This window comes from Channa argus, chromosome 5 (genome assembly GCF_033026475.1).
Source record: "Channa argus isolate prfri chromosome 5, Channa argus male v1.0, whole genome shotgun sequence".
Lineage (NCBI taxonomy): Eukaryota > Metazoa > Chordata > Actinopteri > Anabantiformes > Channidae > Channa > Channa argus.
Genome location: NC_090201.1, coordinates 18,374,439 through 18,401,141, shown reverse-complemented (window position 1 = coordinate 18,401,141; position 26,703 = coordinate 18,374,439). Strand labels below are relative to the sequence as shown.

At 37.7% G+C, this 26,703-nt stretch overlaps 1 protein-coding gene across 2 annotated transcripts in view; it reads left to right on the top strand.

The window, feature by feature from the left end:
• The window catches only part of iars1 (isoleucyl-tRNA synthetase 1), a 49,213-nt gene extending 22,522 nt beyond the window's left edge, over positions 1-26,691 (top strand). For both annotated transcript variants that reach the window (XM_067504570.1, XM_067504572.1), the window contains exons 14-34: positions 1,843-1,969; positions 3,481-3,554; positions 4,469-4,663; positions 4,936-5,022; positions 5,727-5,810; positions 7,856-8,000; positions 8,667-8,787; positions 9,121-9,212; positions 9,653-9,730; positions 10,304-10,425; positions 12,771-12,873; positions 13,595-13,678; positions 16,395-16,569; positions 17,600-17,712; positions 19,745-19,840; positions 22,195-22,371; positions 22,504-22,624; positions 22,893-23,018; positions 23,634-23,780; positions 24,851-25,003; positions 25,529-26,691. In XM_067504570.1, coding sequence (XP_067360671.1) covers positions 1,843-1,969; positions 3,481-3,554; positions 4,469-4,663; positions 4,936-5,022; positions 5,727-5,810; positions 7,856-8,000; positions 8,667-8,787; positions 9,121-9,212; positions 9,653-9,730; positions 10,304-10,425; positions 12,771-12,873; positions 13,595-13,678; positions 16,395-16,569; positions 17,600-17,712; positions 19,745-19,840; positions 22,195-22,371; positions 22,504-22,624; positions 22,893-23,018; positions 23,634-23,780; positions 24,851-25,003; positions 25,529-25,611 — 2,503 coding nt within the window. In that variant the 3' untranslated portion in view covers positions 25,612-26,691. The remainder of the gene's footprint in view (positions 1-1,842; positions 1,970-3,480; positions 3,555-4,468; positions 4,664-4,935; positions 5,023-5,726; positions 5,811-7,855; positions 8,001-8,666; positions 8,788-9,120; positions 9,213-9,652; positions 9,731-10,303; positions 10,426-12,770; positions 12,874-13,594; positions 13,679-16,394; positions 16,570-17,599; positions 17,713-19,744; positions 19,841-22,194; positions 22,372-22,503; positions 22,625-22,892; positions 23,019-23,633; positions 23,781-24,850; positions 25,004-25,528) is intronic.
• Positions 26,692-26,703: the final 12 nt, after the last annotated feature.

Genomic DNA, 26,703 nt, shown 5'->3' with positions numbered 1-26,703 from the left:
CTTACGATTGCTAAGCTATGATTAGACGATCACTGTTCAGTCAGTTGCCTTAATTGTTGCACCTTTTCTTTTAACGTTGTTCTTCTTTTTCATCCCTCTGTTTTTCCTTCTTACTTTTTTCTCATCATGCACAACCTCAATCCATCTCCTCCATGGCTACAACCTCTGTCCCTATGTCTCCCTGTTGTTTCCATCCCCAGCGTCTCTGACTTATAATAGAAGCCTGTATGTGTTAAACGGCTCTTCAGTGCACCTCCAGCACAAGACGGCATGCTTGAAATTTTACATTTAGCATGAAAAGAGAGAGGGAGGGTGATGAGTGGAGAAGTGGTTGGGAGTGGTGGAGGGCAAAAGCAGAAAAGAATTCATTAAATTGATATATTAGGGGCCTAAATAGAAATGCCTACTAGAAATGGGAATTGATGAACTCGTTGCTTAGCGCATGGATCCTGATGACGATTTATACCCCTCCCAATGTTCTTCTGAGCAATGTGCCCTGGCTCAGCACCTAGCAAGAGAGGGAGACAGAAAAAATGAGAGAGGGATAGACTGTATGATGGTGGATTAAAGCTTGAAGCCGGTTTAGGCAAAATAAGAAAAGGGAAGAGCAGGAGGAGGAATATTCCTTCAAGGGAATATTAACCTTAGCAGATGAGGTTTGTTAAGGGAGCAGTGCAGTTTATGCTCAGGGGTAAATGATAAGGAAAATAAGTAAAAGTCTGAGAAATATAAAGCACATTATGTGAATACTTGCTCTTGTTTAAGAAAATGTATTGCCTATTAAAATAGTCACATTTATGTAAAAAGGTTCTTTATATGTTTTCTCCTGTATGCTATGGACAGTGATGTTATGAAATGTGTTGTATTAGATTGTGTGCTCTAGGTAAATGTGACATATGGAGAAATTGAAAATGGTTTTGTTATGATATTAGCTTTGTTTGTTTTCAGACCTTTAGTAAACTTTGTTACTACTGCTAGCAGCATTAGCTAGGAAGCTAACACATGTAAATTTTAGGCAAAACTCATAGTAGATAATAATTTTAATTGATCAGTGCATATATCGATTTCATTATGCTTATATACATCTATGTTGCGTTAAGTATTGCAATTAATTATAAATCAATGTCACTGCCTGTTTTCAATTTTAATACTTTGTCCAGTTTAATTGTGAAACATGTAATTAAAGTTCTTTTAAAAAAACAAAATTTGACTTCGTAAACCCTGAAGAATGTTTGGACCTGCTGGTTACGGTTGAATATGTTGTAAGCATCGTGAGTATGACTGCGAAATTCTGGTTATTTCAAGCCAAAATAAACCACTGCCTTACATGTCCCTCTGGTATTATCTTTTAAAAAATAGGTAAAGGCACAACACACTTTGGAAATTGGTTGGAATCCACATTGCCTTCAATGCCCTATGCTTTGTCTCCTCTGGGATAGAACTCAAGTGTCAATGTCAGACAGTCAGTTTACCATTGTGATGGCTAGGAGTGTTAAAGCCACAATTGATTTTAAGAAACTGGAAATCCTCTATAACCCCAGTTTGGAAAGAATGTGATATGATAGAATTCACCAGACTGATCGTTACTGGAAAATATTGGGAATAATTAAAGGGGAGAAAATCATAGTTTGCAATCATAGTTTAAACAATATATTGCAATGTTATTTTTCAACATTTGCTTTCATGCTTTTATAATAACGTTTTTTAAACACATTTTGCTATTTTACATTTCGAAGTACATTGTAAGAAATGGCTGGCTGCTGCTTTTCACATTGTTGACTTAAGAATAAAAATGAATTTAAACAGAAGCACAACAATTTGAAAATGTCTTTGTCTCGACAGGGTTCCAGAGTTTGTCCGTGAGAAGCGTTTTGGGAACTGGCTGAGAGATGCACGCGACTGGGCGATTTCGAGGAACCGTTACTGGGGCACGCCAATCCCTCTATGGGTCAGCGATGACTTTGAAGAGGTCAGAACAACACATGGGACATATACTTGTTATGCTTTATTAGAGTACTTAATACTTTTAATGTGTCTTTGTACTTGGCGGAGATCAGCTCATCTGTGCCATGGTTAAATACCTGGACAGTTATTCTTTTGAGGGAGCTGAGAGCCTTTAAAAATCAATCTGAGCTAAGAATGATAGAGTGAAATTGAAAAGTTAAGCTCCGTTTAACTTGGACTTTAATTTACCATAGAAATGAATTTCGGGGAAAGTGTTTTATGTCTGTCGTAAGAAAGCTTGGTCTACTGCGACAGTGCAGAAATGCAGCTCCTCTTCTAGATTGACTGGGTCAAAAAAAATTTGCTGACCTCTTTTTGACACTAACATATTTTAGCATATCTGAGCTTTTTTGTGTGTGAAGGCTTGTTTAAGAGAGACTTTCTTCTGTTGCAGAGTGGGTTAGCTGCAATGTTGAACCAGAGTGTGTAGCGTGACTCTGCTGCAGTTGGTTAGTTTTCCTCAGGCTTTCTTCATTACTGAGTGCCTTCATAAACTCGACACATGAATGATTCATTAATGTAAACAGCAAATAAAAACAAATCAAAATGTGTTTGGTTAAGGCAGCTTCAAATGTTTTCAAGACAAACAGTAATGACTTTGGCAGAGGATAAATTAGCTAATGAAGAAAATGAGGAAGTGAGAGACAATAAGGGGAGAAATGAAAGATGAATAGAGGGCAGGGGGGAGGACAAAGGAGCCAAAGTGTAATTGTTCGTCATGTTATGGATGTTGGTTGCCAAACCGGGCTGATTGTGTGCAGTAGACTGAACTGAATAGAGATGTCAGAATTGGGTTGTTTGAGCGTTTGAAAAATGAAGTGTTGGTCCCCTGGCTGAAAGAGGGACAGCCAGCGACCTGCTTGCTGGAAATAGCATTGTGACTGTTTCCAGAACACTTGTGCTTCCTGGTGCCTCCCCCACACACCCCTCAATGGCAAATCACCCACCCAAAACTAAAGCAGTACGCATGTGTCTGTGTGTGTTTCTGATTCTCTGTTTGCGGCTTTATGATCCCTGTCTCTCATTGTCTCCTTTCTTTTTGTTCCTTCCTCTTGTCCCTGTCTTATCAGTATGTGTCTTTTACTCTCCTTTTATAACCAATGGTGCAGTGCTGTGCTGTATCTGGGCCATGCTAACCTGGTGCTTTGGTAAAACTAGAGCAGAGCCTACAGGTTAATTCTCTGAGGAGAGCAAATAACACACTTTGTCATACTTTCAAAGATAAAGTTACTCAAGAAGTATGTTGAAACAGGCCTACTTTCAAGTCCTGTTTTATTGTAGTAAGATAAACGTGTAGTCAAATGTATCAAATCAGAAAAACCAGAAACCTGTTTTGATAAATTACATTTCAGTCAATGTTATTATTGAATAAACATCTGTTTTCTGCACAAAGAAATTGTCTCATTTAGAAATTTGTTAATTTGCTATATTGTGAATGTGAATGTGTGTTTTTTTTATTTTTTATTTGTTCATCAGGTGGTATGTGTAGGGTCCATGTCTGAACTGGAAGAGCTGACCGGAGTCAAAGTAACTGATCTGCATCGGGAAAGGTGAGATAATGATCACACACAACATAATAAACAAACAGCCACCTGAACACAAACCTGGCCTTGTCTGTCTGTCTACCACCAGATTCACAAGCTGCATGTGTGTACGAGGGTGAACATGTGATGTTTAAACATCTGTGCTTGTATGAATCTTTCCATTTCAAATCTGCCTGTGGCCTTTAATGTGTCCAGTCTGCCTCAACCAGATGTGTTGTGGAGCACAGATAACTTTACTCTTCTGCTTTTTATCTGCTTATTACTTTTAATGACTTCCATGAGGCTGGCAATCTTTAATTGATGGAGGAGGCAGACGTCGCTTTCGTCCTGCTCATGTGTTTAGGTTGCACATTAAGGGTTTCTAGCCACGTCTGGATCATTTAGACAAGAAATTTAAATAGTCTCAGGTTATAAAAATAAAGAACTAAGCGTGTAAAAGTAATATATGATCTAACTCTAAGAGTTACAGGGATTTAGAAGCTAGGTACATAAATAGCCAAGTCACTTTGTTTTGTTTATTTGTTGTGTTGTTTTGAAGAAACACAATAAGCTGACTTTAACCAAGTCAGTATATGTATATATATATATATATAGTGTGTGTAGTATAGTAATCCATTTTTGTTTCTGAAACTCATGACCAAAAGCAATAACTGACCCTATTCTGCTGGGTGTCAGCAAAACACATTCAGCAGTGTTCTTCCCCTACATCTCATTCCCAGCTCTAAAAAATGATAAAATCGTTGCCCTGGGCTGCAGCCAAGCCTGTAGATCTATTGAGTGTACAAATGTTTAAATGCCTCCCCAGGGCACTAAAAATCTTTTTAAATGAAACAGAACTGGTCAAGTTGTTGTTGCCATACATCTTTAACACACCTTTTTTTATGTCTTTCTTTCCAAATGTCCATGCTTTCTTATGGCAGCATTGACAATCTAACAATTCCATCACGGTGTGGTAAGGGTGTGCTGCGGAGGGTCACAGAGGTGTTTGACTGCTGGTTTGAGAGCGGCAGCATGCCTTATGCCCAGGTGCACTACCCGTTTGAAAACAGGAAGGAGTTTGAAGACACTTTCCCTGCAGACTTTATCGCTGAAGGAATCGACCAAACAAGGGGATGGTAAGCTGTGTGTCTTCGATATACTGTATATGGAAGGATAGCCGAAAAGGTTATGATAGATTTTTTTCCCAGAGCTCATTAAGGTAATAGAGGAGGGCAGAGCATGAATGGATGGGGGGGGGGACAAAGACACAATCTGGGGGATGAGTGTGTTTTTAAATTTAAAGGATTAGATTAGAGATCTGAAAATCTGCTGCATTTTAAATCCTACCTAGGAATCACATGCTACAATATGTTCGGTTCTGACCTTGTCTTTTTGTATCCTGCTGTAGGTTCTACACCCTGTTGGTGCTCTCCACACTCCTGTTCGGCAAACCACCCTTCAAGAATGTCATTGTTAATGGTTTGGTACTTGCTAGGTCAGTCCATTGACAGTTTGTTTTTGTTGTTGTTGTTTTTTTAAGGCCAAAAATACATTTTAAAAAAAGGGCTGGCATCTTTCTGCTCTATGAATTTCTTTTTGTGAGATAAAAAGAATGAAACTAACATCAACAATGTTGTATGGCATTTCTTACTCTTTCCAACCTTCTTATCATGCCATTGTCTCTCAGTACTAAGCCCACAAGTTTAATAATTTCCTACTAAGCATTGTAGTTATAGTAAACATTACTCAGATTATCCATGTTTATTAGCTTAAGACACTTTTCAGCCATGGATTTTGTGCTCTTGAGATTTTACAGCAGCAGGAAGGTGTAAGGAAGGAAGGTAAAGGAATAAGCTACACTGGTCATGGTGATGAAGGAACATATCGGACAGTGTCACTGATATTTTCATTTTATTTTTTTCCCCCTTTACTCAACTGCCTGTTCATCTTCTCATTCTTTCTGCTCTTTCTCATGATTGATGTGGTATGTGTTCTGTAACATTTAGCCCTTAGAGCTGCTCTAGAGTAGAGCTTCTTGTCTACAGCCCCAGGGTCTAAACGCAGTACTGTGCTCACAGGCCTGCTGACCTGGAAGGACTTGACTTATTTGAATACCAAGTGCATAGTTTCTAACATGCACTTTTGTGCATGCAAGCGTGTGTATATGAATTAATGCCTTTGCTTGTCTTATTCCCCCAGCGATGGACAGAAGATGAGCAAACGCAAGAAGAACTACCCAGACCCTGGACTCATAGTGCAGAACTATGGCGCTGATGCCCTCAGGTCAGCTCTGTGCTTAAATACAAGCGAGTGTGTGTGTTTCTGAATGCCCGTGTGCCAGGGGCAGGGTTGTATCTGTTCACCTACCTTATGTTATTAGTAGGCATGGGTTTTAAAAGTTTGTAATTACTATTTACTATCATAGTCCTACATGCAATATACATTATACACACTCTTGCATACTGCACATGCACACAGTGTTTCTCTTTATACCTTCTCTCACTTGCCATGAGCAGCAATAGTGCCATGCCCATATGTCCTAATGAATAACGCACTATTCAGTTTCACCATATGCTCAAATATACACTGATGAAGAGAGCAGAGTTAGAGAAATGTGACAGTCTGTTTCTCTTCAAGGCTTCAATTCAGTTATTAGCATACAGTGAAATATGGCAAATGTATTTAACTGTGTATGATATCACTGTGCTGTGTAGAGCATGATGCGTTTTTGCCATTAACCATTACTTGCTAATTAACAGGGCTACGTAAGCTCCATGTTTTTGACTGAACCAGTGACAGACTGTGAGTTTATTATTTAGTGTTTGCAGACAAACTTGGTGAGGTGACAACAGTCTGTCTTTAGCTACGCTCATTTTAGAGTGCCAAATATTTTGCCAGTTTATAATTTATGTCTATTCTGCATTTGATGTCATATGTAACTCACAGTTGCTGCTAATAAAATCACTCATGGCCTCTTGCATGAAGTTGCATCATGTCGGCTTGCTTTCAGATTAATCAGAAAACCTTCTCTAACCAATCAAGCCCCATGTGCTGATGCCTGCCACAGGGTATTATATCCATATGGATTATTTTATTTATTTTATGTCAATGGTGTGTATATAAAACCTTAATGTAGAGGAAACATTAATTTGTACTATGATGCTTGGTGTTAAGTTTTGTTTTAGTTTTGCTCAGCATTCTTGCAGACCGTATTCAGGGTAGATCTATATCATTAATTGAAGCTAAGCTATTGCAGGTCTGATTGACAGCTGAATAGCTTTTCATTAAGAAAATTGGGCCTGGCCCACATGTTTTGGTTTCCTTCTAGACGGAATTTTGTTTTTGACTGAAGTTTTCGACAAGATGTTTTTATGCATCCTCAAGATGGACAAAATATTGAGGTTCAGATAAAGCTTTAGCTAGCAGCAGCACTTAAAAAGTATATTCCATCTTTAAAATGTCAAACAAAATTGAAATTTAAAAGGCCCAAAATACCTCTTCTTGCTTTGCTCTCTGACCTACACTGTCAGCTAGCTACATGATGCTAGATGCAGTTTTAGTTAATGATGTGCTTCACTCATTCATTAATGCTGTGCATGGTTGCCCTGTTTTCAGTGATGTGTGTTAAATGTATCTGAAATAGCTGTAGTTTTCAACAGAACTCAGTGGGGCATTTCTGATTGCTGACGTGTCTGTACCACAAAGGGTTACAGTTTTTAAAAAATGCACTTCTGTCAGGTTTTATATAGCACATTCTAGGACATTGAAATATATCTTATTGGTGCATATACTGATCTTGCATAGTGGCTTGAGACAGAAATAAGGATGAATGTTCAGCAATTTCCTCAGTATAATTATATATATCCCATCGCTTCACATTAATCCGTCTTGTCATGATGTACAGTACAGATGCCATGCTAACTAGTGATAATGAGTCTTAAGTGCTGTATGTTTATGTACGTATGTGTATATACTTTTAAAGATGCAACATATTCTTACAAAAATGATCTTTAGTAGCACGGCATTTCACAGATGTTTGTAATATGTTGCTGTATTTTTGTATAATGAATTGGCTGAACTTGAACTTTTAACAAGGTCTTTCAAGGTGCACACTCTTTACTCCCAGAACATATCTGAGTAAATGTGCAACTCGGAAACCCCTGAACATAAACATGTTGTAGGTCCACTCACGCATACAGCTGACAACCTGACTCAAATAACGTGCTCATATTAAACCTTTCATTCTGCCAATTTGCCTGTGTACACACTCTGCTCTCACTTCTCTTTAGTCTGATACTTACCAGTTCTATCACTGTCTGTCTCTGTAGGCTCTACCTCATCAACTCTCCAGTAGTGAGAGCTGAGAACTTGCGTTTCAAAGAGGAAGGTGTGCGAGACGTGTTGAAGGATGTCTTCCTGCCGTGGTATAATGCCTATCGCTTCCTTGTGCAGAACGTTCAGAGGTTGCAGAAGGTATGTTTATAATGAACACAATAGTCATTATTTTTAGTTATTAGTCCTATGAAATCCTGTGTTCAAAAACCATAGCACTTCATAATGCCACTTCCATTATACAGTTAATTATTGACTAAAAACAGGGAAAGACTCGCCCATAACATCTGTATTACATTGATTACCTTGGTTGCAGAGTTTTTTTCCAAAATTTCCTTTTGTTTTGCAGCTCAATAAACTACCACTCCAGGTGGCAGTTTTTCGTTTAAAAAAAGAGACAAAGAGAGCGCGAAACAGAGATTCTTGTAGAGTCGCTGCAAAATGTAGGCCTTTAGTTATTGTCCAATCCACTTTTATACATGGCAGCCTGTAGGGAAGATGGCATCAGGTCAGACATGCAGATGTTGACCTTTCAGTTCCCACCTACAGATGATGAAAGATGAAACTACTGTGTTACATCTTTTATTAAAACTAAGAAAAATAATGAAAATGTACGCATATGACTTCAGTGACTCTTTGTATGTGTGATTCTAAAGTGTTAATGTTTCTATTTCTGTTGCTATTAAGTGAGGAAAGGTGTCAGGAGTTTAGGACTCTATCAGGTTTTAGATTGTTCAAATGACACCAATGATGTTTTGTGTCAGAGGAGGGACTAAATGGCAACTAGTGTTTGTTTTTATGGGCTAGGAGGATGAGATTCAGTTCCTGTACAATGAGAACACAGTGAAGAAGAGTGACAACATCATGGACAAATGGATTCTGTCGTTCACACAGTCCCTCATCCAGTTCTTCAAGGCTGAGATGGATGGTGAGACAGATATGCACATTTAAAATGAAAACTCATAAAACTGTTCTTTATTTTCCAGGAATTCATTTGACAGTGTCTTAGAAGAAAACGATTTCATATCTTAAAATGCATCCCAGCTGGCAGCCTTTTTTGCTGTTTCTATATTTAAAGTAAATGAGTGTTATTTGTGTGTATGGGTAGCTTCTTTTTGGTTGTATTTGCTCTATGTATTTATCTTTCTATTATTTCTGGCTGTATTTGTTTTTAACTTTTTATCTGCCATGCTTAGGTCTTTCATGCTAAAGAGACACTAATAACATTACCTGATTAAATAAAGGTTCTCTCTTATTCCAGCATACCGCTTGTATACTGTTGTGCCACGCCTGGTCAAATTTGTCGACATGCTGACCAACTGGTATGTCAGGACCAACAGACGTCGTCTCAAGGTGAGATTGCAATTTTAATTTAAGGCTTGTTTTGTCCAGTAAATATTTTTGTAAAACCGTCTCAAGATATAGCTTTTATACAATAGCTGACTACAGATGTATGGCATTCGTGTGGTGATAAATCACTAGTCTGATATTCTGAAATATTTTAAACAAAGATTTCTGTAAATTGTACTCTTGTTTTGTTTAGCACATAAATTAATAATTTAGTTAATGGAAACACTGTTTTAAACTACCACACAAATCTTTTTCATCAGTGCTCCCATTAGTGGATATTTCCTAGCAGTTAGTTATTGGCTTCATAGTCAACAATTGCCTGACTTGGAGAGGGGCTTAATATTCATCTCTTCATTGTTACAAGGGGACTGATTGTGTGTGTGTGTGTGTGTGTGTGTGTGTGTGTATGTGTGTATGTGTGTGTGTGTGTGTAAACTTTCAAGGGTGAGAGTGGCACTGAGGACTGCCTGTGGGCACTGGAAACCCTCTTCAGTGTTCTATTCTCCATGTGCAGGCTGATGGTGAGTCATACCCTTTCTGTGTGTGTGTGTGTGTGTGTGCGTGCACGCGTGCTTGCGTCCATGTGCATGCCTGCAAGAGAGAGAACTGATTATATGGTGAAATGTCTTGTGTTGAGGTATTGTTTTTTTTTTTGTGTATGCAAGACCCAAAGATATAATGCTGGTATGGAAGAGGTGTCTCTGTGTGTGCTGGCATGCCTATGAATAATGCATGAGCAGTAGGAGTTTTTATTTATAACACATTGAAGATGTTTGCATGTGAGGCAAGAGACACACTGAGGCAGTTAGCCTAACCCAGATCAATAGAGATCAGCTGTGAGCTATACAAATTAATTAGCTGTGGTTGAAGTGGAAGAGAATCACATTAGAAGTGACCTCATACTGGTACAATTCTGTTTGAACTTTTGCACCATTTGATTGAAATAAAAATGTTTTGTATACTGATTTTCATAGCTGCTCCTGACTTCTCGGCCTTTATGTCAGAAAATGTAAATTGACTACAGTACAGAGATTCTAATAATCTCTCCTCTCTTTTCTATCATGTCTACTTGCTTTCTTCCATTCTCTCCCCAGGCTCCCTTCACACCCTTCATTACAGAGATGATGTACCAAAATCTACGTCACCTCATTGACCCCACCTCTGTCGAAGAAAAGAACAGCAGCAGCATTCATTATCTCATGCTGCCCCAAGTCAGGTTGGCAAAATCTCTCCCATAAAGCTCATAAAGAGACATCGATTGCTTAGTCCTACTACAGTAACCCAAATGAGGACCTTTAATGATCTCAGTGTATGCAGAGGACAAGTGTCTAGTCAGTGTGTTACCTCCATATTTGGCACCCACGCCTCCCTAATGCGGTTTACATATTCTGGCTGGGAAGAGTCAGTTAGAACTTGACAATGTATATAATATTTGAAAAGAGTTTCCTGCTGTGTTTCATTTTGAAAGCATGTCATTATGAAGAAAATAAAAGGGACCAACTCTATTAAAGTATGATATTATTGAAGGGAAAAAAAGCAAAAGTGCTCTCCCCCCAATATGTAGCCAAGGCTACATATTTAAAGGAGAAGACTTTCCTCAGTTTTTGTTATTATAAGCAAATCTTATTAAAGTATGAAACAACGAGGAACATGTCCTACAAAATGGAAAAAGTAGTGTTTGCGTATTTAGAAAAAACTATTACTAAACATATCAGTGAGCCGCATTGTTACATTAGATGACATACGTCTTCATTACTAACAATAAGGGCAGAGTACTTTATCCATAAATAGCACAACAGTCTAATGACTGTGAAGACTTTCTGTCTCAGGAGAGTTGTTCCAGTGCTCAGACACTCTTAGCTTGTAGTGCCATGTATGTATCGGTCATATTTGGCTCTGTTCGTGACACTGATTGATTTTCCCTTCATAATTTGCCCTCCCCGCACCCTGTCACAGTATCAACCAAAGTCATAGCTGCCTCTATTAGGATGGATGTCTAGTTGAAGGACTCGTAAGGAGGTTCAACCAAATGAATTTATAAAGTGTATGTGCTTCATCAATGGCTATTCTTGCCACACAGTCACTTCCCACCCACAACCCATGTTAGCCCCCTTTTTCTACAGGATATCTACTGCTTATCTAGATGCGAATCAGGTTCACCGTGACCCTACTTTACCCCACATATCACTCTCTGAACTCTACAGTCATTTCAAGATAGCCGTCAGGCTGCACAGCAGCTGTTTCTCTTTCTGTCCTCACCACTCTCTCTTCACTCCTGCCGTTCTTCTGCTGTGCTTCATCTTCCCCTGTCATGTAGGGGGTGGGGGGGTTCGCATGCAGTTTAGTTTATAAACCACTCTCATTTTAATAACTTAGGAAATTATCAGGCTTTAATTTTGAATAATAAAATAAAGGTTTGCCTTTGCGTTATTTTGAAGCAAATTATCTCTGCCAGTGAGGTTCAGGGGAATAATAAAAGTATATCACAGATGATACATTTTCTACACTAGTACAAAGTTTGATTCAACCAACAACTAGCTCCTCACATATGGAGGAGATATAAATAATTGTGTGTACTGTATCTGCATTGCAGTCCTCTCAGAAGAATCACCCTGTTTGTGTTTTATTGTGAAACGTCTTGATATCTTCTTTAGAAGGCTCTAGAACTGTATGCCTCTAAATAGCCCCATTGAATGGGCCTCATCTTGATTGTAACTTGAAAACAAATGCAGCTCACAGCTTATGATCAGTTTATCCCCATCATTTAGGCCACATTTTACAGAGGTAAGTATCGGTTTTGTAATGTCTAGGAGGAATGTATAATTGCTTAACTTAATTGCATCATTTTTAAAAAGTCTCTGACATGATGATCCATGTGATTTAGCCTAAGGCAAGTAGTTTGTGTAATGGGTAATGTAACCTCACCTATCACTTAGACAGCACTCAGTGCTGCTGCTTTATTAACTGCTTGTCCTCCTGCTGTTGAATAGGACTACTTCACCCTCTTCCTAAAGGTCAGTCACCAATCAGGCTGGGGGAACAGCTGCTCCTCAGTCAGCTCATTAAATGATCCTCTTCTTTCTCATTTTGCTTCAATGGTTTGTGCACAGAGAAAGCACGCTGTAGGAGTAAATGAACAAGCACTGTACATGCACATACACACATTCCTGGAGCCAGTTAGGGCTAATATTGCTATTATGCATGATTATCAGTGGCTGTGCAGCTCTAATTTGAATTCAGAGGTGACGCTGCAGTACACTCGATCATTTTAAGTTCCAGAGCTAAACCCTGCTAATAATTCTGAACTATCTTTATTTAGATGTGTTTAGATAGGCTTCTATATTCATTTTCCATATCTGAATTTCTAAATATCGATTGACCTGAATACAATGGAGATGGTCACGTGGCTTTGCTATTAGCTCTAAAATACCAAAGTCCAACCAGGAATAGTTTTGGCTAAAACTTCTATACTTTAATTCAAATACGCATGGTCACATACCGTAACACCACTCATGATGTTATAATTAACATATTGTCTTTGGTTGTGTTTCTGCTTCACAGAGAGAGCTTGATTGACAAACGCATTGAGAGCGCTGTTTCTCAGATGCAGTCTGTGATTGAACTGGGCAGAGTGATCCGGGACAGGAAGACCTTGCCTGTCAAGGTAAATAACCAATTCAATCTCATTTGCTCAAACAAACTACAGGAAGTAAGATCTAAATTTATGTACAGTTGGGTGCAAAAGTTTGCCTCCCCTTATTATGAAATGGCAAAAAGATTTAAAATAAAGATTTTTTTTCATCAACAAAATATTTAATGCACGATGGCTTGAAATGATCAAAATTAACGTTTTTAATTTAATAAGTGGGATACTTGTTATTAAAAATGTATTTTATATACTGTCAACCTTACATTGACATTGCATGTAGAAGAATGCAAACTTAACTCTAAAGCTAACATGAATGCAAAATTAGCTGGTAAAAATCATCAGAATTAACAAAAATTGTCAGTGTATTGAAAAACGTTACAGTAAAAGAATAAAAATTTCAGTCCAAATGTTTCCATCTTCCTTGATAGATTATTTATTTCTAATGAAGGAATATTTGTACTAGCTTAAATGCATATATATATTTTTTTTTATTTATTTATTTTTTTTTACTCTTTTTGCCATTTTTAAATAAGCTTGTGGGATTTTAATGTACTAATCTGTACACTCTTTAAATATGCAATTTAATTCACTATTAGGTTTTCTGTAGTGTCACGAATTTTGGATATTAAGTGCACAAGGTGTAGTATTTTGTAATTATGGTTGTAGTGTTAAAACATGATGATGTACTTTTTGTAATGTACCTATTAACAAACTGTAACATCTATATGTTTTTCAGTACCCATTGAAAGAGGTTTTAGTTATTCACCAGGACCCAGAGGCTCTAAAAGACATCCAGTCACTGCAAAAATACATCCTGGAAGTATGTAAATTATCTTTTTGTATATGGGGTAGTTTATTTTTAATATTGAGGTTATTATTTCTTTATATTATGTAATAATTATCATTATTCATTATGCTATGATCACTTTACAAGTACTCCACTTTAACCCAAGAGCTGATAGAGGGAATGAGGGAGGAAATAAGAGGGACTTGATATAGGGAATGAACATCAGACAGATATATTGGTGGTATTTCTGTGACTGTGTAAAAAAGTGTGGAGCAGATTCCTTGAAAAACCTTTTCACATTTGATTTATTCCAGTTGCCACAAACAAAATACATCATATGCAGATTGCAAAATTGAGCTCTTTTTGTTTGTTAATAATTCATCATCTGGATTTTATTTATAAAAAAATATCCATGCCAAGGGAATCTTATCAACATTTGCACTTTGTGTATCAGTGTGTATAATAAATGTTTTTTCTAAATTGTTCCTGCAGCAGAAAGTGCTAGCCTTCATTATGCTATGGTCACTTTACAAGTACTCCTCTGAGCGCAGGAAGCCATTAAACTGACTTATTTATAATTGTCTTGGGGGGGATTTTCCAATAACAAAGCTCAATAAGTCTGTTTTGTTCCACAGGACATTTGAATATTCCCACAAGTAGGAAATACTGAGTACTAAGTAGGAACATTGTCTCCTTGTGGGAATGTTGACTCTAGTTCTCTTTCCTGAAATCTTACTGCACTTCAAGCTGAGAAATTCCTGACGAGTCAAAGGTGGAAATTTCGATTATTGCAACAAGGCATACTGACACATTACATATTTAGGTCTATGGGGGAAGAGGCCTCCCATTACCACCTTATGATAGATTGATTTGAGGTGTATCTTGGTTTAGGTCACTTCCCATCTCTCACTCTGTTTGATTTATTTTGGAGATAACATTTAACCTTGCTGCCTCGTGAGCAGCTAAGGTCCTGGAGCCCAAGGAATAACCTTGACTTGGAAAAAAAGACACAGCAGCTCAGCATTTCAGTTGCAATAGGTGCAACTCTTGAATGGTGCTGATTATATTTTTATTTCTATCCTATTCAAAATGGCTCATACAGCAAATTATCTTAACAGGGAAGGAATCAGAAACAAAATGGGATTGAAATTATCCCTTAGTGATAGTGTGATATTTTTTCATGTTATGAAGTCTTGCAGTTGATTTGATAAACTCATTCATTGTGGCTATGGTCATTTTACCTTTTGTTTTAAGCTTATATTTCTCATCTTTCCTGTGAACTGTTTCCTGAAATCAGTTTTTTATTTTTTTTGGTCTTCTGTGCTTTGACCAGTATTCTTACTTTATAGGTTAAAGAGAAACCCCTCATAGATGCCTCCAAATCAACTACTGTATGTTCACTTGATAAAGGGAATAAGCATCATAAGGATATGTTGTTTGTACCTTCAGCTGCAAGGATTGGTTGTTGATGGTCAGGGGCCATCTAAATTTTAGCTTTGTCAGCTTTTCTTCTCTTAGTTTCAGAATATAAGATGACTTGTTGTTTGAGTTGACAGCAGAGTTAAGTTATTGTAATGCTTTAAATAATAATAACACACAAACACATAATGTATGCTCTTAAGATTAAAAAAAAAGATAAAAACAGTTCTTTAGTGGACTTTTACATTGATTCAGTCCTATTTTAAATAACAAGCTCAGCACAAAACAGAAGGTCAAGCTGCTATTTTCCACCTCTCACTGCCCTCAATTTCATTTCTAAGCCTGCTACTGTAGCTCCTCTGTGCTCTCTGTCAGCAAGTCAACAGTTCTAGCAGTGCTAGAACTCAATCACAACCTTCAATTTTTCTGTAATTGACTGAAAGAAGCTGTGTATGACCAACCAGTGTGTGTGTCAGTATTGCTTATTTAGGTATGTCTACTGCTTTGACTGGATTTAGGTTGAAGAATGAAATCCTATGTTTTGAAAGGCAGACATATTGATTAAATATGGAAAATGTCGTATTGGAGACTTAAAGATACTGACTAGTTGGTTTTTATGGCTGACTCAATGCTTGAGTGAATGGCTGATCAATTTTTGCTCTGCCCTAAAAGCACATACCTGGGGTACTTTTTTTTTTAAGTTGTTAGATTGTATTTACATTAGTAGTCAAATAATAATGTTGAATTTACAAATTTAATGTTACTTTGTTAGCTTTTTACATGCTATATGCATGTAGAGTTGCACATATGTAGTATCAGTGCATGACACTAGCACTTTGAGATAAATAAATATAATATATATATAATATAAATAAAATGAATTATTATTATTATTTTTGTTATTATTATTATGACCCTGTCGTCAGTGTCAGGCCACAAGTTGTAAAATGGGCAACAATGAGGTTTGTGGAGTTAAAAGAAGTACACTAAACTTTGACTACGTGTTTGCTCTACAGAGGAATAGCAGTTAAGTCAGTTAATCCTGACTGCACAGCTGTCAATTGAGCTTTCATTACCTTTTTTTTTTGCACATATGTAAATTAAATTAAATCTATGTAAATTTGAAAACCAAAATGATGGCAGTTTTTATTTTTAGATTATTTTAGCTTTTGCTATCTATCTTACATAAGTCTCATTTTACTATTAGAAAATTTTTAACATTAAACAATATATCATATTTCTGTTGCAGTTTCACTTTGTTTGAGATTTTAACACAAGAGACAAGAAAGTGAGTTTACCTTCTGTAAGAAAAACTGTTTTTATCTAACAGGAGCTTAATGTGCGACAGTTGACTCTGTCAACGGACAAAGACAAGTATGGTATCCACCTGAGAGCTGAGCCAGACCATATGGTGTTGGGAAAGAAGCTAAAGGGGGCATTCAAAGCAATCACTGCTTCTATCAAGGAGCTCAAAAGTGAACAGCTAGAGAGATTCCAGAAGACAGGTATGACTTGGTCTGCACTACACTGGTTTGCATTTACACCACCTTTATTCATCCATAAAATTCAATTAAAAACATATTTTTGTTCGGTTTCATAATTTACAAAGTATGTATCAGTAGGGTGTAATGTTGTGTCAAAGAAATAAGTAAATGAACTATGAAACTTTTTAATAAATCATCCTACATTCAGAAAGACAGTTTATCCTCAGAATGTAGACCCTAACCCTTCTGAAACTATAATCAGAGCTCGAGTGCAGATCAAAGTAGTGCAAGGTATCTTGTCTCTCCAATTACAGAAAGACGAGGAGAGCCCCAGAGTCTCTAGACTCTGTCGGTCAGCTGTGCTGTGGGAACTTAACATTTCCAATCAATTGCACGTTTGAAGTCTAGCCAGTTGGAAGGGGAAAAAGAGAGGCAATGAAAAGAAATGGATATGGTAGCGTATGGTGGAAATATCGTGGCAACAGGAAATGCACAGATGAAAATATGTACATCAGAACAGAAGTTTTCACTCATTACATTGAGATCAAAGGCAAGATTCGACGGCTGAGTGGACAGGATACATTTTAACATGAAAGTTTCAGTGAAGACTGTTTAGCAAGACATAGATAATAGGTTCATTGCCATTGGTTGTATTACTCGGTACTCCTTACCTGTATCTTTTGTTACCATCAAATGTCTAAGACAATAGGCAAGAGAATAAGAGACAAGGTAGAGAAGAGCAAAGAATCAGGGAGGGACACAGGAAATCAAAGTGTGGGGATCTAGGATTAGAGGGATCAGACTGAGGTTTCACACAGCCTCAAGGTGGAGAGGAGAGAAGTACAGGGTTTATGGTTTTTAGTTATAACGCAGACATGGGTAATTGCAGATGTGTGTTTCATGGTGTATGAACAGGGCAATTTATTAAATGATTTTGATTATATCAAAAACCTTCACTGTTCTTTGATGAGTTGAAGAACTTTATTGTATGCTGCCATATAATGATATTTATTTTGGTTATTAATATTTTAATGTTTTGCTTGACCTCAAGGCTCAATCATAGTGGATGGACATGAGCTTCATGAAGAGGACCTGAGGCTGATGTACACCTTTAACCAGAGCGCTGGCTCAGCTGCACAGTATGAAGCACACTCTGATGAACAGGTACGCTCAAAATCTAAACCCAGTTTTGTTCCCATTAGATGTGGCAACTTTGTGCTCACTTTCAACACGATAATGGACAAAATGTGTCTTTATCTGTGTTAAAAGGCTTATCCTGTTCAGGGTCACAGGGGCGGGAGCCTATTCCAGCTGTCATTGAGAAGTCATGTACAGCCTAGGCAGGTCGCCAGTCCATCTCTGAGAGACTTACACAGACAACCATTCACTTACATTCACACCTATGGCAAATTTAGAGTCACCAGTTAACCTAACATGCATGTCTTTGAACTGTGTGAGGAGTAGCAAATAGTAAGGTTCTAAGAATTGGAAGCCATGATAATGCTATTTTTAATGGGCATTTTATAGCTAAGTGCTGGCTTTGGGTAACAGATAGATACAACTCTCATATCAGAATGGGGAATTTTGAGTACTGCCAGTTGTTATAGTTTAACATGAGAAAATGTCTGCTCTGGCTTTTTCCAAAGGTAACAAAATCTGTCAACCAACACTTCTTTACATATTAAATCATGTTTATTTAATCTGTGTAAAAACAGAATGTTGGGATTTTTGTAATGATTTACTTGTTCAACTGTATCTTGATTCAGAGCAGAAACTTCCTGGAGTGTTTTCATAAATATGAGTTTCCCAGCCAAACAGTGGCAATTCCAGGAAGTTACTGCACCGAGCCAAGAAATAATGGTATGTTCCATTTGAACTGGGAACTTGGATTTCGAGGTCACCAGACAGAAATTTGAGATGGAAATTCCCCTGAAGTTAAATTCCTGACAGCAATAATAAACAGTTTATTAGCACATCCGGTTTCTGTCACAGTTGTACACCTAGTTCTACCTAACTTCTGTTTGTCGACATGCTGCTATTGCGTTGGTATGTGTCAAATACAATGGAGTGTGTTATTATAAACTGCTGTTGCCATTCCAAGCTCGGACTTCACAACTTCACAGGATGGAAACGGCCATAATCCAGTCTTCATTCTAAACTTGAATTTTACTGGACCCGTGATTATAAATCTTATCTTACATGAGTTTCTTTTCATGTACAGAAATACACACATCCACGCTCTCCTCTACAACATGTTTGTCTCTCTTTACTGCTACATTACCAGTTGTTGTTGCACACCAGCGCACTGTAATCATTGCTCCTTCAACCTTATGTGAACTCCATGGCTGCACCTTAACACCAGTTTACTTGAGCATCGTTTTGATTCTTTCTGTTACACTTTCTCGCTCGCACTGCCATTCCGGCTCCCATCTGTCTTGGTCTCTGTTCTCTTTCCTAGTATCCTGTTTCTCTGTTGTTTTTGTGGTCTTTTCTCTGTCACCCTGTCATCTTGTTTCCTCCTCCTTTCCATGGTAAAGTGTTCAGGGCTGGCAGCTGGTCAGTCCAACACAGCAGGACTCTCATTTTATGTTAGTGAGTCGCACAGGCAACAGTGTTGTCATTATTGCTGCTTGATTGTTTGTTTTTTAGATTTCACATTAAAAATGTTAGGACAGCAGTTTAAGAAATGTACTTCTCTGTTATCATAACCTTCTGTTTCAAAGACAATTTGACATTTTCTGTCCTAATATTCTGTCAAATTAATATTGCAGCACTAGAAGGGGTTTGCATAATTAGAACAATTGAACTTTGCTGATTTCAACCAAATTATTTTTGTTACAATAACAGGAGTAAATGAATTCATACTCAATTGTACCACTACAGTTCAAAGCTCAATAGAATTTTTGGTGGTTTTAGTGCAAATGTTGAACAAATTAAAACATTTCAAGAATATTTCAAATAACAAATTTATTTGAAAATAATATACAACAGTATTCAGTAACAGTATTTTTTCCCCAAATATGAAAAGTAAAATTAAAACATGTTATTCAAATAAAAAATGTTTGTGAGTAAAGGATATTGGAGTAAAAATTGTTCAGTTGATATTGTTCTGGGTCCTTTAGAACCATTAAAGTGCTGAGTTCAGTTTTATCTTAAATTCCCCTGTTTCTCACCCTGTGGCTCTTTTGTCCCTTAGGTCCTGGTTCTTTTGGATGTCACCCCAGATCAGTCCATGGTGGATGAAGGTGTTGCCAGAGAGGTCATCAACCGCATTCAGAAACTACGTAAGAAGGTAGGGCAATTATTTCAGGAACACAGCTTGGATGCAAGAGTGACACATAACACACCACTACTGAATTCTGTAGTCCAGTGTCTAATGAAAGTTTGACATCGTTGAAAACATTTGGGCGTAAATGTAATCAGGGCTGTGCTTGGGGTGAGCAAAAGATGCCAATGAGGCAGTTTGAGTTGGCTAACTGTCATCGTCCGTTACTTGAGTGAGTAACCCCTAAATGTTACACACGTCATCCTGCCAGTGAACTTACCACACACATCCACCTTATGTATTTTGATCAAGGTAGTAGTGCTGGGGGATGATTATTATTTAGTCGACCAACATAAAATTTATCAGCAACAATTTTAAATTATCAAGTCATTTATTAAATCTGCAACTATCATTAGACTTTAAAGAACCTCCTCCCCAGCTCTCCTAGCCTTTGCTAAACTCCTCTACTGTTTGCCCTGTCATTTTCTGCACTTCATTTCCGGTATTAGTCATTAAGAAATTATGATGAGAATGCTGGAAAACTTGCCAATCAGGCAGAAATTGTTAAAACTTTCTGACTGGTTAGAAGGGTGAATGAGCATCTCTCCAGGAGGCATTATTGTTACATGCTGTAATATGTTTTGGAGCATATTTTGACCAAAATCAATAAAGTTACACATTGTAGTTTAAAGCAAAAATGACTAATTGTAATTTTATACTTTGTTTACAGCTTTTCAGATGTGACATTTGTAGTCAAAGTATGAATTAATTATTTTTATCAGATATGTGCCAATAACTCAAAAAGAAGGAGCTGACCTGCAGTACTAACCCTTAATATATTCAGTTTTTATTTATTTTTTGCCATGTCAGTTAACCTTTTACTATAGTTTGTGCATTTTTGGGATTCATGATAGAGTTCTGTTCAGACAATGAAAGTGTAAGATGCTTTGTTTCTGTCAATTTATGAGTTTTAATAAATGTATATTTAAAACAATAGAGTAATTGAAAGTTAAACTAATTGTTAAATGTAGCCACACAACATACACAATTTTTTTTTCTATACTGTATGTCCCTTTAATCACCCCTCCTCTATTACTCTTTAAGTCACATGGTAATTTTGCCTGGGCACTTTTGAAATCTTTCCACTGCAGCGTCACAGTTAGAAGTTTCTCCATCATAAGGCAGGCTTAATGGAAGCTTAATTACAGTCTGGCCCCTTTCAGATTCTAATGTTGGAGCTTTGAAGTGGTCTGGAGAGTAAAGACGGATTAGCCAACAGCCCCTTGTTTTCACAAGCAACAAACAGTTTTTTCCATCCCCCTATAGCAGTGGTGTGCATTGGCTCCCGGCCAGGCTAAATTCCTCCAGTTATTTCAAACTGAGATCTGTTAGGAATTTTCCACCCTGGGGATGGGAATTAATTTTTAGCAATTCTTTGACATGTTTGGTAGTAGTTTGTGGGTGTGCATGTGTGTGTCTTCATGAGTGTTCTCATGGGTGTTTGGGTTCTGGGTGAGCATATGCACACTTGAAAAACAGGGGTCAGCATTTCCTTCTTTTTGTTGTACTGCTCACAGTGCCGTTTTCTCTGTAGCACTATCTGATATGCTCACACACATGCACAACGCACACACACTGTATGGTCCCTTCAGGATAGGGTCAGTACCTTGACTTGGCAGGAAAAGCCTATAAACCTCCCTCCATTGATTGACTGCTCCTCTGTATCTAACATTATTCCTCTGCCCTTGAGCCACATACTGCAGTTGGAGTGTGTATAAACTGCACAGTCAATGTATCTTATGTGTGCATGGCCGCAAACTGCAGATTAGGATGAAATCAATGGGTTTGAATCTGTCAAGGTTAGAGGAAGCTGGCAGCAAACTGTGCCAAAATACATGGGCTTTCATCCAATAAAAAATCTCCCCTTGTTCCCTCCTGCCTTTATTTCTTCCTATACTGTCTATTTTCTGCTTTTTAATCCCTACCGTCTTTTCTTTTGTCCACCATTCCAATTTCTCCATCCCAACTTCCTATTCTCTCTCCTTTCAGGTTTCTTACAGATTTCATTTTATTATAAAACAAAAAAAAGCTTTAGGCAGATGTACTTGTCACAGATTTGTAATTATTTTTGTCCTTGTCGGTCATTTATTTTAATTAAATACCAGTTCTAAACCAAATGTCTCATTAATGTTTTAAAGACTAATCAATACTGGTAGCATGTTTACTCTCAGTGGTTTATCTCTGGTGTTTTTAAATCATCTGATACTATAGCAGCTTTGATTACTATAACACACACCCTCATTTATTTCCTGAAAAATGCTGTGCTTAGATTTTGTGAAATAAAAATGTAAATCTGCCTTTCTCTCAATCCCTTGCCATAGGGACATTTAGTGCCATCAGATGAAATAACGGTGTACTACCAATGCCAGCCAGAGGGGGAGTACTTGGATTCAGTGATCAAGGCTCACACCGACTTCATCCTGGCCACCACAAAGGCTCCACTTCTGCCCTTCCCTGTCCCCAAGACTGCCAGTGTCATCATAGAGGAAAAGACTCAGGTAAAGGATCCCTTAATGCAGGCAGAATTACTGCTTGCTTGCTAACATGAACTTGTTTCACAGTGAACAGATTGTTTTGTATCACAGCATTTTAATATCCGTGAAACATGCTCTATTTTGTCTTCATTGCAGCTGAAGGGCTCAGACCTGGAGTTCACCATAGTAAAGGGATCTTCAGCCCCTCAGACTCCTCTAAATGGACCAGCTTGTGCCTATGTGAATCTCAGGGTCAAGGTCAACAACAAAAATCAAGGTAGCAAACCAGGGAGCCAAAGGAAGTCTTTTTATGCAGCTAGTAATGATTAAATTAGCATTTGGGGGAGAAGTAAACATCTGCTAATTTTTGAGATAAGGGTGTACAGTATGCACAATACAGCGTTCCTAAACTACTAGAAGTTAGTTCAATGATTTGTATGGCTTTGAATGCATAGGACACTATGAGCCTCCTTGTCTAACATGTCATTTACTTCATGAACTGATTGTGTGTAATAATGTGTGTGTCTGATTGGTCTCTTGTTCAGAGGGGGTAGTGCTGCTGGAGAATCCCAAAGGAGATAACAGACTAGATGTGGACAAGCTGAAGAAAGTGTGCAGGAGCATCTTTGGAACAAATGACACTCAGCTCAAATACTTCAATGGCGGAACTGGTACGAACACATTTTTGGCCTCCCAATCCCTTTTAAAAGCTCTATACTGTTACAGCACTAACCATTTGCCAGATTGAATTACCTGGGGTCACTCTTGGTCATTCTATTGACACTTCATGTTTCTATCTTATGTAAAAAACAATAGGATCGTTTACGGTTTCACATTTTGTAAAATGACTGTATTTAACAATAGAAAAATAAATACATAAAACATTGTTAATTCAAATAAAAACTTCATTAAACTTTCCCTTTCTCCTTCAAGCAGTTCATTTTAAAATAAGTCAGCATGAGAACTGAAAATGCTGAACAATTGCCTTTCAACTAGCTATTTAGCTTCAGTTAAATTGTCATAAAACACTACAGCAGCCAGTGAACATAATGTGAATCGTTTATTACTGATCTGCTCTAATCTTCTATAACTGAGGTTTTTCTCTTGAGAGTAAGGGACCAAATAAAAGCTTTTATTTTACTGGTTATTTATTTTCATTTTTGATATGCATTTATTAATCTATTAATTATTTTGAGTTTTTTTGATGATTTTGTCAATTTTAGGTTTCAGTGATGAACTTTTTCTGTGCATATCTGCTTGTGTAAACGTTTGTGTGCTCATTGCAGAGCTGACCAGCAAAACGGACCTTCAGGCTTTGAGTGGGAAAACTTTGACGGTGACTTCCGGCTCTTCTTCCCCCGCCCCTGCACCCACCACCGACGCTCTTTTGTGTCCTTACGTTAACCTGCTGCTCTGCAACGCACAGCCAGCTGGTGAGAAAAACGCACACACACATAAACCCACAACAAAGAAGTCAATCCTTCTCACTGTCGAAGGATCAGACTGGCATTATTATTATATCTTATTGTAAATCTACAAATCCTCGGAAGAGACCAAAATCAACAATGTTTCTTACAAGTTTTGTTTGCGTAGTTAAAACTCTTTTTAACTTGCTACATACTGTAGCATTCGGCCTGCAGAAGATCTGACCCTTTATTTTTCAAACACTAATCCCAGTCTGAAAGTAAACATTTCCTGAGTATACAAATTTAAGAACCATAAATAACAGTGGAAATGTAGAACAACATCTATGAGCCTTAAATGTAAAAAAACAAATTCGAAACAAATAGCTTTTATCCAAAGCGCTTTAATATGTTGTTTTCCATTCTCAAACAAACACGCACACCAAGTACGGCCACTGCCACACAAGGTGCTCTCCTGACCCACCGGGAGCAACTTGGGGGACATTTTGACACATAGCCAGGAGGGGTGGCCAGTCATCCACTGACTGCCTTACCAACTGGGCTACAGCTGCCCTGATGTAAAATGCCATGTCGCCATTATGTGATATAATGTGAGAATGTGAATTTTAAAACACAATATTCCTGCTCTGCTTTCATAATTTTTTCTTAAACTGTCCATGCCCATCATCAATCTGACGGTGTTACAGGACTGCTATCTGTGCACAAGTCTTTACATAAATGCCATTTTCTGCCCCCTACGGTCACTGTATGTTGCTTTTACAGCGTTCATTGTAAAAACAATTTCAATAATCTAGCCGTATCCTTGAAGTCATTCACGCCTAACCCAGTTCACCTTGCCCCTCTATCCCTGTATTTACCAGCTTATCAGCCAGACTCTCATTCTTTCTTTTGATCCGTCTTCCTCCTGTCTGACTCCTGCCTTTCCCCATGGCTAGGCTTAGGTCTAATCACATACATTCTCAAGACTTGAGAAGAATCCTAACTTGCTTTAACAGCCTAACAACCCAATGATTTCCTAATTTGTTGAGTAATTGAAATGTGTCTGGTTCTCTTGTTAACATTTTTCTTTTTTCCGCTAGAGTGCCAGACAGGTGAGGTGGGAACCCTGCTGCTGGTGAACCCAGTGGGCCAGAATGGGCTGGACTGCCCAGGCCTGCTTTCTGAGGCTGCCAAAGTTTTCGGCCTCCGCAGCAGACGACTCCAACTCTACCTGGACCAGGACCTTACCCAGGGTAAGATGAAATGATAGTTCATGTCATGTAGATTTCAGTATTGATGCAGAAGATTCTGTTTTGAGGCCATGACTCATGAATCTGATAAATAGCTTCATCATCTTCGTGTCAGTGTTGAGAAATGTGCTTTCTAGGGAACACATAATCACATATAGATGCAGTATTTTTTATTGCACTGTTTTTGACCAGATTTGTCTTGTTTAGCTGTTTTAGATATAAACTCATATTGCCAGGAGAGGTGAAGTTGTTTATCCCAGTTTCATAATTAACTAAGAAAATTCACACTGTAAATACAGATAAAAGTCCTTCATTGGCAGCATTAACTGTTCAACATTTAGCACAAAGTAGTATAAAAGTATATACCGCCTGAAACCATTATATACAGTATTAGGTTAGTATGATTGATAAATGTGTAATCGGCATTTTACTGCTAAATGGAAGTGGAGCTAAATTCTATCTAGTGTGTTTGTGTATGTGTATATATGTGTGTGTGTGTAAAACTCTTTCTTTCTCTCTGTTTTTCAGCTTTGCCAGCTGATTCATCAGTGACCTCTCTAGACACCAAAACTCTGTTTGTGAGAGTTCTCCCAACAACCGCCGAAGCGTAAATACAGAGAAACAATCCGAGGATTTTTTTTTTCCATCTACATTTGTCTCTGATGCATCACAAATTTCCTGAATTAAGTTTTTTTTGAGGGGGTAATCACTAAAATCCTAATAACACCATCCATGAATTTACAGTGGGTTTGTGAAAACAACTTGTCATCACTAAATCCTGAAGCAAAGCAGGCTTGTCTGTCAAGTTCACAACTGTTAATCTAAACAGTCACTATCACTCATTTCGAAATTTCTTAAGATGACTTCAGACACAAAATTACCATGACTTGAAAGTTTAATGTGTCATCGTATACCGAGATGTGACAACAGCTCAGATTAATCATCGTGTTTAGCCCAGGCTCCCAGTTCTTCTACCTGACGCAGTTTCTTTCCGTCATTTTTAATTTGTCACCAATTCAAGTGTCACTTTTCTAAGAAGGCCTCATGTGTTTTGGGGCTATATTTATTCTGGACAGAGAAGAGATTTACATTCTTCACTAGAAAGTGGATGCACTTCAAGAACAGAAGGGTTGTTCATGCACAACAGCTGAACAGACCTGCTGGATAGATGTGTGAATATGAAAGTGTGAAGTAGATGGTCACGGAAACTGGGAATTGTCTGATAGATGAAAAAACACATCTAACTAACCAGGAGGAAAGTCTTTTTAAAATATATTTGTCTGTTAGTAACTGTAAAACAAATACAATTCTAGGGACCTGTCTCGCTCTCAGCATTACTAATGTATGGATTTTGTTCCTTTATTATGCAAATATCAAAGCTGTGTAAGCTACTTCCACTTAGCCTTATTTGAGGTGAGCTTAGTCCAAAGTAATTATTGCTGTGCTTCATAATTGTACAAAACCCAATTTGGCCTACTGTGCTACCCATTTTGAATTTAACAGATAAACCTATTGTGTTCATTGCATTGGGAATCCTTTGACAATTGTAGTCATTTAAAGTCATTTAAAAGGTGAAATGGATTTTCAGGTCTGCTGTTTCCTTGGGACAAAGTGTTATGTAATAATAAGAGCAACAAATGATATTGTACTATTTTAATTGACATGTGGAATAAATCAAAGGTAAAGCTGTTTTTTTTGGGGTT